At 40.5% G+C, this 13849-nt stretch overlaps 1 protein-coding gene across 10 annotated transcripts in view; it reads right to left on the reverse strand.

Annotated features, from left to right (window-relative positions):
* LOC139751179 (uncharacterized) overlaps window positions 1-13849 on the reverse strand; it is a 129099-nt gene that overhangs the window by 32323 nt on the left and 82927 nt on the right. For 4 of the 10 annotated variants that reach the window (XM_071666304.1, XM_071666302.1, XM_071666301.1 and 1 more), the window contains one exon: window positions 2250-5928. The exons of 4 other annotated variants lie outside the window; for them this stretch is intronic. In XM_071666304.1, coding sequence (XP_071522405.1) covers window positions 4185-5447 — 1263 coding nt within the window. In that variant the 5' untranslated portion in view covers window positions 5448-5928 and the 3' untranslated portion in view covers window positions 2250-4184. Of the gene's footprint in view, window positions 1-2249; window positions 5929-13849 lie in introns of those variants that run through there. 2 more of the 10 variants (XR_011713292.1, XR_011713291.1) reach the window with 2 other exon arrangements.

The raw sequence follows: 13849 nt of genomic DNA on the forward strand, positions 1-13849 counted from the left end.
GAGTTGTGCGCAGGAGGATAGATGTGCTGGAAATGGGATGTTTGAGGACAATGTGTGGTGTGAGGTGGTTTGATCGAGTGAGTAACGTAAGGGTGAGAGAGATGTGTGGAAATAAAAAGAGCGTGGTTGAGAGAGCAGAAGAGGGTGTTTTGAAGTGCTTTGGGCACATGGAGAGAATGAGTGAGGAAAGATTGACCAAGAGGATATATGTGTCGGAGGTGGAGGGAACGAGGAGAAGAGGGAGACCAAATTGGAGGTGGAAAGATGGAGTGAAAAAGATTTTGTGTGATCGGGGCCTGAACATGCAGGAGGGTGAAATGAGGGCAAGGAATAGAGTGAATTGGAGCGATGTGGTATACCGGGGTTGACGTGCTGTCAGTGGATTGAATCAAGGCATGTGAAGCGTCTGGGGTAAACCATGGAAAGCTGTGTAGGTATGTATATTTGCGTGTGTGGACGTATGTATATACATGTGTATGGGGGTGGGTTGGGCCATTTCTTTCGTCTGTTTCCTTGCGCTACCTCGCAAACGCGGGAGACAGTGACAAAGTATAATAAAAAATAATTTTTTTTTTTTTTTTTTTGTCATTATCTTGTGGAGGCTAAGGTGAAGATTTGTATGGGTTTTCAGAAAAGAAGAGTGAATGTTGGGGTGAAGAGGGTGGCGAGAGTAAGTGAGCTTGAGAAGGAGACCTGTGTGAGGAAGTACCAGGAGAGACTGAGTACAGAATGGAAAAAGATGAGAACAATGGAAGCAAGGGGAGTGGGGGAGGAATGGGATGTATTTAGGGAATCAGTGATGGATTGCGCAAAAGATGCTTGTGGCATGAGAAGAGTGGGAGGTGGGTTGATTAGAAAGGGTAGTGAGTGGTGGGATGAAGAAGTAAGAGTATTAGTGAAAGAGAAGAGAGAGGCATTTGGACGATTTTTGCAGGGAAAAAATGCAATTGAGTGGGAGATGTATAAAAGAAAGAGACAGGAGGTCAAGAGAAAGGTGCAAGAGGTGAAAAAAAGGGCAAATGAGAGTTGGGGTGAGAGAGTATCATTAAATTTTAGGGAGAATAAAAAGATGTTCTGGAAGGAGGTAAATAAAGTGCGTAAGACAAGGGAGCAAATGGGAACTTCAGTGAAGGGCGCAAATGGGGAGGTGATAACAAGTAGTGGTGATGTGAGAAGGAGATGGAGTGAGTATTTTGAAGGTTTGCTGAATGTGTTTGATGATAGAGTGGCAGATATAGGGTGTTTTGGTCGAGGTGGTGTGCAAAGTGAGAGGGTTAGGGAAAATGATTTGGTAAACAGAGAAGAGGTAGTGAAAGCTTTGCGGAAGATGAAAGCCGGCAAGGCAGCAGGTTTGGATGGTATTGCAGTGGAATTTATTAAAAAAGGGGGTGACTGTATTGTTGACTGGTTGGTAAGGTTATTTAATGTATGTATGACTCATGGTGAGGTGCCTGAGGATTGGCGGAATGCGTGCATAGTGCCATTGTACAAAGGCAAAGGGGATAAGAGTGAGTGCTCAAATTACAGAGGTATAAGTTTGTTGAGTATTCCTGGTAAATTATATGGGAGGGTATTGATTGAGAGGGTGAAGGCATGTACAGAGCATCAGATTGGGGAAGAGCAGTGTGGTTTCAGAAGTGGTAGAGGATGTGTGGATCAGGTGTTTGCTTTGAAGAATGTATGTGAGAAATACTTAGAAAAGCAAATGGATTTGTATGTAGCATTTATGGATCTGGAGAAGGCATATGATAGAGTTGATAGAGATGCTCTGTGGAAGGTATTAAGAATATATGGTGTGGGAGGAAAGTTGTTAGAAGCAGTGAAAAGTTTTTATCGAGGATGTAAGGCATGTGTACGTGTAGGAAGGGAGGAAAGTGATTGGTTCTCAGTGAATGTAGGTTTGCGGCAGGGGTGTGTGATGTCTCCATGGTTGTTTAATTTGTTTATGGATGGGGTTGTTAGGGAGGTAAATGCAAGAGTTTTGGAAAGAGGGGCAAGTATGAAGTCTGTTGGGGATGAGAGAGCTTGGGAAGTGAGTCAGTTGTTGTTCGCTGATGATACAGCGCTGGTGGCTGATTCATGTGAGAAACTACAGAAGCTGGTGACTGAGTTTGGTAAAGTGTGTGGAAGAAGAAAGTTAAGAGTAAATGTGAATAAGAGCAAGGTTATTAGGTACAGTAGGGTTGAGGGTCAAGTCAATTGGGAGGTGAGTTTGAATGGAGAAAAACTGGAGGAAGTGAAGTGTTTTAGATATCTGGGAGTGGATCTGGCAGCGGATGGAACCATGGAAGCGGAAGTGGATCATAGGGTGGGGGAGGGGGCGAAAATTCTGGGGGCCTTGAAGAATGTGTGGAAGTCGAGAACATTATCTCGGAAAGCAAAAAAAATAAAAATAAATACATATATATATATATATATTTTTGCTTTGTCGCTGTCTCCTGCATTTGCGAGGTAGCGCAAGGAAACAGACGAAAGAAATGGCCCAACCCACCCCCATACACATGTATATACATACACTTCCACACACGCAAATATACATACCCATACATCTCAATGTCCACATGTATATACACACACAGACACATACATATATACACATGTACAGAATTCACACTGTCTGCCTTTATTCATTCCCATCGCCACCTCGCCACACATGGAATAACATCCCCCTCCCCCCTCATGTGTGCGAGGTAGCGCTAGGAAAAGACAACAAAGTCCCCATTTCGTTCACACTGAGTCTCTAGCTGTCATGCAATAATGCACGAAACCACAGCTCCCTTTCCACATCCAGGCCCCACACAACTTTCCATGGTTTACCCCAGACGCTTCACATGCCCTGATTCAATCCATTGATAGCACGTCGACCCTGGTATACCACATCGATCCAATTCACTCTATTCCTTGCCCACCCCTCACCCTCCTGCATGTTCAGGCCCCGATCACTCAAAATCTTTTTCACTCCATCTTTCCACCTCCAATTTGGTCTCCCTCTTCTCCTCGTTCCCTCCACCTCCGACACATATATCCTCTTTCTTAATCTTTCCTCACTCATTCTCTCCATGTGCCCAAACCATTTCAAAACACCCTCTTCTGCTCTCTCAACCATGCTCTTTTTATTTCCACACATCTCTCTTACCCTTACATTACTTACTCGATCAAACCACCTCACACCACATATTGTCCTCAAACATCTCATTTCCAGCACACCCACCCTCCTGCGCACAACGCTATCCATAGCCCACGCCTCACAACCATACAACATTGTTGGAACCACTATTCCTTCAAACATAGCCATTTTTGCTTTCGGAGATAATGTTCTCGACTTCCACACATTCTTCAAGGCTCCCAGGATTTTCGCCCCCTCCCCCACCCTATGATTCACTTCCGCTTCCATGGTTCCATCCGCTGCCAGATCCACTCCCAGATATCTAGAACACTTTACTTCCTCCAGTTTTTCTCCATTCAAACTTACCTCCCAATTGACTTGACCCTCAACCCGACTGTACCTAATAACCTTGCTGTTATTCACATTTACTCTTAACTTTCTTCTTTCACACACTTTACCAAACTCAGTCACCATATATATAGTTATAACTCATGGTGTACACAAGATATTTTTCCACCACTTTATTTTATGCTTTTGCCAAGATAAAACATGTCTCTTAACATCTTGTCTATCTCATACACTGCTTATTTCATATGATGTAATAATGTTATCTGCTCTCATATACCTGGAATCTGTGATTTCCTTAGTCTTTTCTGGGAAAAATTAAGAGCTTCCTGCCCTTCTTCCCGTATTATACTTCAAAACTTGTCAAAGTTATATAATTTCAATCAGGTACATGCTTTCAAAACTTGTCAAAGTTATATAATTTCAAACAGGTACATGCTTTTTATCTTAGGGTACAGCAGGGCGAGATGAAATGATATGTGCATATTTTCATACATATGTTTTCTCCAAGGCAACATTTTCACATACTATTTTTTTTAATTATCATGTCTTTATTTTCTAATACCATAGACTGCATATGTGTCAGGTTCACTTCAAGTCTTCTGAGTACAGCCATATTTCAATGAGGACTTTAACAAGAGTGATATATCACCTAATGAACTCTAAAGGTGTACTGATGAATGAAAAGTCACTGTCATGTGCATGCTGTTGCTGAAAGTTCATCAGTATAAAATCAATGTGAAAAATCCATAGATTTGGTTGACATTCTTAGGTTCCATTCCTCCTTCACTTCCTGAGAGATATAACCTTTATGAATAAGTTTGTGGATGTTGAGGTCACTTTTTCTAATGAACCTTTTCCCACATTTCTCACACTCATATTTTTCATCAGTGTGAATAAGCTTATGAACACTAAGATTAAATCTTTGAGTGAAGAGCTTACCACATTCTTCACATCTATACTTTTTCTCGCCAGTATGGATAAGCCTGTGTGTATTGACGCTGCTCTTCTGAGTGAATAACTTTCCACACAGCTCACATTCAAACCTTTTCTCACCAGTGTGAACATGCTTATGAGTGTCTAAGTGGCTCTTCCTTGTAAACCTTTTGCCACATATTTCACATCTAAACTTTTTCTCACCCGTGTGAATAAGATTATGAGTGTTGAGATGGCTTTTCCTGGAGAACAGCAAGCCACATTCTTCACACTTGAATTTTTTTTCACTTGTATGAATAAGGGCATGGGTATTGAGGCTACCTCTATGGGTAAATACTTGCCCACACTCTTCACACTGAAACTTTTTCTCTCCAGTATGAATAAGATTGTGAGTATTAAGATCACTCCTCTTAATGAATCTTTTACCACATTCCTCACATTTGAATTTTTTTTCACCTGTGTGTATAACAGTATGAGTGTTAAGACTACTCTTATGAGCAAACTGTTTTCCACATTCCTCACACTCAAAATTTTTCTCACCTGTGTGAGTAATTTTGTGGGTGTTTAGGTGGCTCTTCCTGATAAATCTTCTACCACAGTTTTCACACTCATACTTCTTGTCATCAGTGTGGATAAGTTTATGTGTATTGAGGTTGCTTTTCTGGGCAAACTGTTTCCCACATTCTTCACATTTGAACTTTTTTTCTCCAGTGTGAAGAAGTTTGTGGCTTTTGAGGTGCCCTTTCTGAGTGAATTGTTTCCCACACTCATCACATGCAAATGTTCTACCTGTATGAATTAACTGATGAGTGTTGTGGCTTCTAATACTACCAAACTGCTTCCCACATTCACTACATTCAATCTTCTCACCAGTATGAGTAAGCTTATGGGCCTTCAGATTGTTCTTCCGAGTAAACTGTTTCCCACATTCATCACATTCAAACTTTTCACCTGTGTGAATAAATGTATGGGTCTTGAGGTGGTGTTTCCTTGTAAATAGTTTCCCACATTCACTGCATTCAAACTTTTTCTCATGACTGAGTACTAGTATATCCATCATTAGACCTTAAAAGGGATAGAAAATGCTGTGTATAAAATATGAATATGTGCTGGTATATGTCATATCTTACTTTCAAACCTTCTTTCTTGAAAAATCAAAACAACATTAGCATCAAGGTCATATAGGAGATCTTACAGTGGAAATCAGTCAAAATACCTTTTCTTATAACAGCACAACTGCATAAATTTCAAGCTTCCTTTTCACAGAGTGTAATATTTCATATGAATGAATATCTCACTATATGCGAGTTCACTAATTCAACAAAATTCCTTGGGTGTTTTTAGTAGCTCGAGTGAATCACACCAAAATGAATCCAGGGTGCATCCCTGGAAGTCCTGGAAGTGTCACTGAACAATTTTCTTACACCAGTTTGCTGTCTTCTCTGAAGAGGTAGATACCTCAGAACTTGTCCTGTTCCTTTGTACTACACAAGTTGTTTTGCTTGTCTTCACCTTCCCCTTGTGTGATTTCAGGTCTCTATCTGAAATAGCAGTTTGGCTTAGATACAGATCTTTGGGCAACTTCAGTGGACACCAATTAGTTGGTGGAGAGCTTAATCAATATGAATGGTATGTCAAGTTCTGTACAAGTGCTGTTAGCTTAAGTACTGATGTGGAATGGTAGAAACAAACAACCTTTATCCACAGGCAAAAGTGTAAGTTAAGGAACAGCCAAAGGGAAAAAGAAAACAATTCAGAGTGATTTCATACAGTATTTTCACATTTATCAACATATACAACATGCATGAACATACATGAAATTCTCTTATTCCATATTTCTGTGTATTCCTTACTATTTGTTTTCCTGCATCAGCTTATCCACCATCAACCTCCTACAAATAAACATCATTCATTCCTCATCAAATCTGTGCATGTGTCTAAACCATCTTTATCTATCATCCACTTCCCTCTTTGAACCTTTTTTTACATGCAACACCTTCATTCCTCAAGCTTTCTTTCCCAGATCATAATCTACTTTTTTTGGAAATCATTCTCAATTTTTTGCACACCATTATCAATTCTATGATCACATATCTCATTTCACAGGCACACATCATAGAAGAATTAACCACTCCATCTAGCAAACTACATAATAATAGCTGGCGATACATATTTTCATTCTTCCTACTACACTACAGAATTATGATTGCCTCTCAAAAATGACATCTTCTATTCAACCATCATCACTGAATCTATGAATTCTTGTACCTTCTCCCACTTGTTCATCTAACAACAAATCAAATTTCAATTCTGTTCTCAAACACACATCCATTCCTTTAAAATACATGCCCATTGAATTTTGTTTCTATAATTTTTTACTCTTTTAAATATCTTTTACTATCATACAAATCCTACAGACCATTCTATCTCAAAGTGACCATCTCTAGATAACAACATAGAGTGATTCACCATGTGACCACATGAAAAACAATAATCACGTAAACCAATGATAAGCTGGGGTCAGCTTGCATCATGTTTGATATTTGAAAACCAATGGTGAGAACAGTATCAGACTCGATATCTTTTGACATACTTAATTGTGGGGCAATGAGCCCAGTACACTCTTTCTTCCTTCCCTCCCGGAGCTCAAGAGCAAAAAGATAGTTTTGCCCCAAAACATTAGACCCTTTGAGGCCCTTTTCCTCATAACAGTGTGCATAGTTATATTCCCTGTGAGCTTTTTACCATGATAGTTATCACTTATTTCTACACACATAATGGGCCCATCTGAAAATTCCTTGAAAGATGCCCTGCCATATAAAGCAGTGTTACATTGGACAAGCAATTCCCCTACAATTTGGCTCCAGTCACGACATATTTAACCAGTAATCAAAGAAGTCACGGGCTTGTCGTGTTCACGTGTCAAAAAGAAATGCTCAAGAACTTCATCCTTCTTAAGAAGAAAGAAATGCATTAGAAGATACTGACCATCTTCTACCAACACTGATCTACTACATTAAGGGATTTCAATCGAAGTGTTAAATGTCTCCCAGACTCATTCACCATGAGCTATAGGGAAATAAGATACAAAACATGACTCATACCATCATGTATGTGTGTTTTCACTAACATAAAAGAAAATCAAAAACTATCAGAAAAACATTTCTTGATATTCTGCTTTTATATAATGTAATATATCCTTACAAAAGATATATCTATCTATCATGAACATATATTCTTCTCTTTACGTTGGAGGCTCCAGTCATGGACAGAAGTCCACATCAAAGCTAGGCATTAATTGAAATATAAAGAGGTTAATGAAAGGGAAAAGTAGATGGAGAGAAGTAATAATGAATTTTCGAGGACATGAAAACCCTGTTTTTCAAAAAGAAAAGTGCCAGGTCATAGTTATTGGATATGACATGAGAGGGCAGAGAATTCCGAAGCTTCACAGTGTAGGCAAAGAAATAGTAATCAAAACAGCCCATCCTTGAGTTGCCAATGGCAACACAGTATTCATGTGATCCAACAGCTTGCCGAGTATTGCATATGGTGGGGGCACACAAACAAAAAGTTCTTAGGAAAACCAAATTAATATCTAGAGAGGAGGAAAAGTGACCTAACATTGTGGAGGAGGGGAAGAGGTTCAAGTTTTGAGGTTAGCCTGGGAAAACTGATGAGTCAAGACAGCTTTGGGCTTTGGGATGGCTTAAGTGCTAGGCATAATTCTATTTGCATCTCCTCTACCACAATAATTACAGAAATACAAAAATCCTTCCCAACCAAATACTGGCATCAGAGTAATTTCATACACATAGGTACCTAAACTAAGATGACTAAGACTCTTAGTGTATTCACTTGCTACGAATGACATCCATGCTATACTGGTTTCCCCACAACCCCCTTCTGGGTAGAGAAACCAAATATCTTAGTAACACCAAATATTTCTTGCTGGAAGCCTTAAGAAGTGTAAAAAATTTTAGAGGCCATGTAAATCATTTCATAATGGAGGAGTCTAACATTAATATTTGTAGACCATTACAAACATCAAACCTGCAAGCCTGACTCAATAACACACAAACTACTATTAACCCATAAGATCCTACCGCAACACATGAAGCTAATGCATATGAGAACCAAAATACCATATGTGTTGCAACTTGAATTGTACTCTATATCACTGCTTTTCATTCCTCTGAGTCGTGAAGGTCTCATCTTCTAACATGTAGTCTAGCTGTGATTGTCTCCTAACATGCATATTACAAAGCCATCTTAAGTTGATAAAGGAAAAGTATTTGCCAATAGGCTAAGAAGGCAACCCATCACCAAACAGTAATCTACGAGTTTTTGGAAGCAAAAGTCAACAAACTAAGCAATAAATATGCTCCCAAAATGCTAAATTTATTAAATTCATCAACTTTTCTAATAAAAGACATATTAGCAATATACTAGTGAAACATTTAATACACACACACACACACAAACATATTAGGTTCAGCAGGGGTCAGGGACAAGTTAGATGGGATGTACGTTTGCATGGAAAAAAAAATTGCTTAGCAAACATGTTTACCAAATGACGTCCTAGCTTCGGCTCTTCATTCTATATCAACTGACTTATATTTCTCTCTTGTGTCTCCCCTGATGAAGTGATTATTACACAAAAGTGCACTTGGGAACTTATCATGTTTCATTTTCACTATGGACTCTTAGGAATATACTTGATCACGCGCAAAATTGTGATCCTTTCTAATATATATATTTCATGGGTATGTTTGAAGGAATAGTGGTTCCAACAATGTTGTATGGTTGCGAGGCGTGGGCTATGGATAGAGTTGTGCGCAGGAGGATGGATGTGCTGGAAATGAGATGTTTGAGGACAATGTGTGGTGTGAGGTGGTTTGATCGAGTGAGTAACGTAAGGGTAAGAGAGATGTGTGGAAATAAAAAGAGCGTGGTTGAGAGAGCAGAAGAGGGTGTTTTGAAATGGTTTGGGCACATGGAGAGAATGAGTGAGGAAAGATTGACCAAGAGGATATATGTGTCGGAGGTGGAGGGAACGAGGAGAAGAGGGAGACCAAATTGGAGGTGGAAAGATGGAGTGAAAAAGATTTTGTGTGATCGGGGCCTGAACATGCAGGAGGGTGAAAGGAGGGCAAGGAATAGAGTGAATTGGAGCGATGTGGTATACCAGGGTTGACGTGCTGTCAGTGGATTGAATCAAGGCATGTGAAGCGTCTGGGGTAAACCATGGAAAGCTGTGTAGGTATGTATATTTGCATGTGTGGACGTATGTATATACATGTGTATGGGGGTGGGTTGGGCCATTTCTTTCGTCTGTTTCCTTGCGCTACCTCGCAAACGCGGGAGACAGCGGAAAAAAAAAAAAAAAAAAAATTCATTATTTATTATACTTTATCGGTCTCCCGCGTTAGCGACGTAGCGCAAGGAAACAGACAAAAGAATGGCCCAACCCACCCACATACACATGTATATACATACACGTCCACACACACACATATACATCCCTATATATCTCAACATATACATATATATATATCTCAACGTATACATATATATACAAACTCAGACATACATATGTACACATGTACATAATTCATACTGTCTGCCCTTATTCATTCCCGTCGCCACCCCACCAGACATGAAATGACAGCCGCCTCCCCCTGCATGTGTGTGAGGAAGCACTTGGAAAAGATAACAAAGGCCCCATTCATTTACACTCAGGCTCTAGCTGTCATGTATAATGCACCGAAACCACAGCTCCCTTTCCACATCCAGGCCCCACACTTCACATGCCTTGGTTCAATCCATTGACAGCACGTCAACCCCGGTATACCACATCATTTCAATTCACACTATTCCTTGCACGCCTTTCACCCTCCTGCATGTTCAGGCCCCAATCGCTCGAAATCTTTTTCACTCAATCTTTCCACCTCCAATTTGGTCTCCCACTTCTCCTTGTTCCCTCCACCTCTGACACATATATCCTCTTTGTCAATCTATCCTCACTCATTCTCTCCATGTGACCAAAACATTTCAAAACACCCTCTTCTGCTCTCTCAACCACACTCTTTTTATTACCACACACCTCTCTTACCCTTTCATTACTTACTCAATCAAACCACATCACACAACATATTGTCCTCAAACATCTCATTTCCAGCACATTCACACTCCTCCGCACAACTCTATCTATAGCCCACACATTGCAACCATATAACATTGCTGGAACCACTATTCCTTCAAACATACCCATTTTTGCTTTCCAAGATAATGTTCTCAACTTCCACACATTTTTCAACGCTTACAGAACCTTCGCCCCCTTACCCACCCTATGATTCACTTCCATGGTTCCATCCGCTGCCAAATCCACTCCTAGATATCTAAAACACCTCACTTACTCCAGTTTTTCTCCATTCAAACTTACCTTCCAACTGACTTGTCCCTCAACCCCACTGTACCCAATAACCTTGCTCTTATTTATATTTACTCTAAGCTTTCTTCTTTCTCACCCGAATCAGCCACCATCGCTATATCATCATGAAATAACAACCCCCTCCCCCAAGACATTCCCAAACCACTCTTCCCCTTTACCCTTGAGCTTCGTTTCACTCAGTCAAAACATCCAGGTTCCTTTCCTCAAACACACTACCTATCTCTCCTTTTATCCCATCTTGGTTACATCCACACACATTTAGACATCCCAATCTGAGCCTTCGAGGAGGATGAGCACTCCCCGCGTGACTCCTTCTTCTGTTTCCCCTTTTAGAAAGTTAAAATACAAGGAGGGGAGGGTTTCCAGCCTCCCGCTCCTGTCTCCTAAAGTCGCCTTCTACGACATGTGAGAAATGCGTGGTAAGAATTCTTTCTCCTCTATCCCCAGGATATACATATATTTATTTTCATTTACTTATTCATTTATTTATTTTGCTTTGTCGCTGTATATATATATATTTATTTATTTATATCTATTTTGCTTTGTCGCTGTCTCCCGCGTTTGCGAGGTAGCGCAAGGAAACAGACGAAAGATATGGCCCAACCCACCCCCATACACAATGTACACACACACACACACGTCCACACACGCAAATATACATACCTATACATCTCAATGTACACATATATATACATACACAGACACATACATATATACCCAAGCACACAATTCACACTGTCTGCCCCCATTCACTCCCATCGCCACCTCGCCACACATGGAATACCATCCCCCTCCCCCCGCATGAGTGCGAGGTAGCACTAGGAAAAGACAACAAAGGCCCCAGTCTCTAGCTGCCACGCAATAATGCCCGAAACCACAGCTCCCTTTCCACATCCAGGCCCCATACAACTTTCCATGGTTTACCCCAGACACTTCACATGCCCTGATTTAATCCACTGACAGCACGTCAACCCCGGTATACCACATCGATCCAATTCACTCTATTCCTTGCCCACCTTTCGCCCTCCTGCATGCTCAGGCCCCGATCACACAAAATCTTCTTCACTCCATCTTTCCACCTCCAATTTGGTCTCCCACTTCTCCTCGTTCCCTCCACCTCCGACACATATATCCTCTTCGTCAATCTTTCCTCACTCATTCTCTCCATGTGCCCAAACCATTTCAAAACACCCTCTTCTGCTCTCTCAACCACGCTCTTTTTATTTCCACACATCTCTCTTACCCTTACGTTACTCACTCGATCAAACTACCTCACACCACACATTGTCCTCAAACATCTCATTTCCAGCACATTCATCCTCCTGCGCACAACTCTATCCATAGCCTACGCCTTGCAACCATACAACATTGTTGGAACCACTATTCCTTCAAACATACCCATTTTTGCTTTCCGAGATAATGTTCTCGACTTCCACACATTCTTCAAGGCCCCCAGAATTTTCGCCCCCTCCCCCACCCTATGATCCACTTCCGCTTCCATGGTTCCATCCGCTGCCAGATCCACTCCCAGATATCTAAAACACTTCACTTCCTCCAGTTTTTCTCCATTCAAACTCACCTCCCAATTGACTTGACCCTCAACCCTACTGTACCTAATAACCTTGCTCTTATTCACATTTACTCTTAACTTTCTTCTTCCACACACTTTACCAAACTCAGTCACCAGCTTCTGCAGTTTCTCACATGAATCAGCCACCAGCGCTGTATCATCAGCGAACAACAACTGACTCACTTCCCAAGCTCTCTCATCCCCAACAGACTTCATACTTGCCCCTCTTTCCAAAACTCTTGCATTTAACTCCCTAACAACCCCATCCATAAACAAATTAAACAACCATGGAGACATCACACACCCCTGCCGCAAACCTACATTCACTGAGAACCAATCACTTTCCTCTCTTCCTACACGTACACACACACACACATATATATATATATATATATATATATATATATATATATATATATATATATATATATATTTTTTTTTTCATACTATTCGCCATTTCCCGCGATAGTGAGGTAGCGTTAAGAACAGAGGACTGGGCCTTTGAGGGATTATCCTCACCTGGCCCCCTTCTCTGTTCCTTCTTTTGGAAAATTAAAAAAAAACGAGAGGGGAGGATTTCCAGCCCCCCGCTCCCTTCCCTTTTAGTCGCCTTCTACGACACGCAGGGAATACGTGGGAAGTATTCTTTCTCCCCTATCCCCAGGGATAATATATATATATATATATATATATATATATATATATATATATATATATATATATATATATATATATATCTTTTTTTTCTTTCTTTTATACTATTCGCCATTTCCCGCATTAGCGAGGTAGCATTAAGAACAGAGGACTGGGCCTTTGAGGGAATATCCTCACTTTGCCCCCTTCTCTGTTCCTTCTTTGAAAAAAAAAAAAAAAAAAAAGAGGGGAGGATTTCCAGCCCCTCGCTCCCTTCCCTTTTAGTCGCCTTCTACGACACGCAGGGAATACATGGGAATTACTCTTTCTCCCCTATCCCCAGTGATATATATATATATATATATATATATATATATATATATTTTTTTTTTGCTGTCTCCCGCGTTTGCGAGGTAGCGCAATATATATATATATATATATATATATATATATATATATATATATATATATATATATATATATATATATATATATTCTTTTCTTTCTTTTAAACTATTCGCTATTTCCCGCGTTAGTGAGGTAGTGTTAAAAACAGAGGACTGGGCCTTTTTTGGAATATCCTCACCTGGCCCCCTCTGTTCCTTCTTTTGGAGGAGAAAAAAAAAAAAAAGAGGGGAGGATTTCCAGCCCCCCGCTCCCTCCCCTTTTAGTCGCCTTCTACGACACGCAGGGAATACGTGGGAAGTATTCTTAATCCCCTATCCCCAGGGAGGGAACGATGAGAAGTGGGAGACCAAACTGGAGGTGGAAAGATGGAGTGAAAAAGATTTTGTGTGATCGGGGC

Source organism: Panulirus ornatus, chromosome 11, assembly GCF_036320965.1.
Source record: "Panulirus ornatus isolate Po-2019 chromosome 11, ASM3632096v1, whole genome shotgun sequence".
NCBI lineage: Eukaryota > Metazoa > Arthropoda > Malacostraca > Decapoda > Palinuridae > Panulirus > Panulirus ornatus.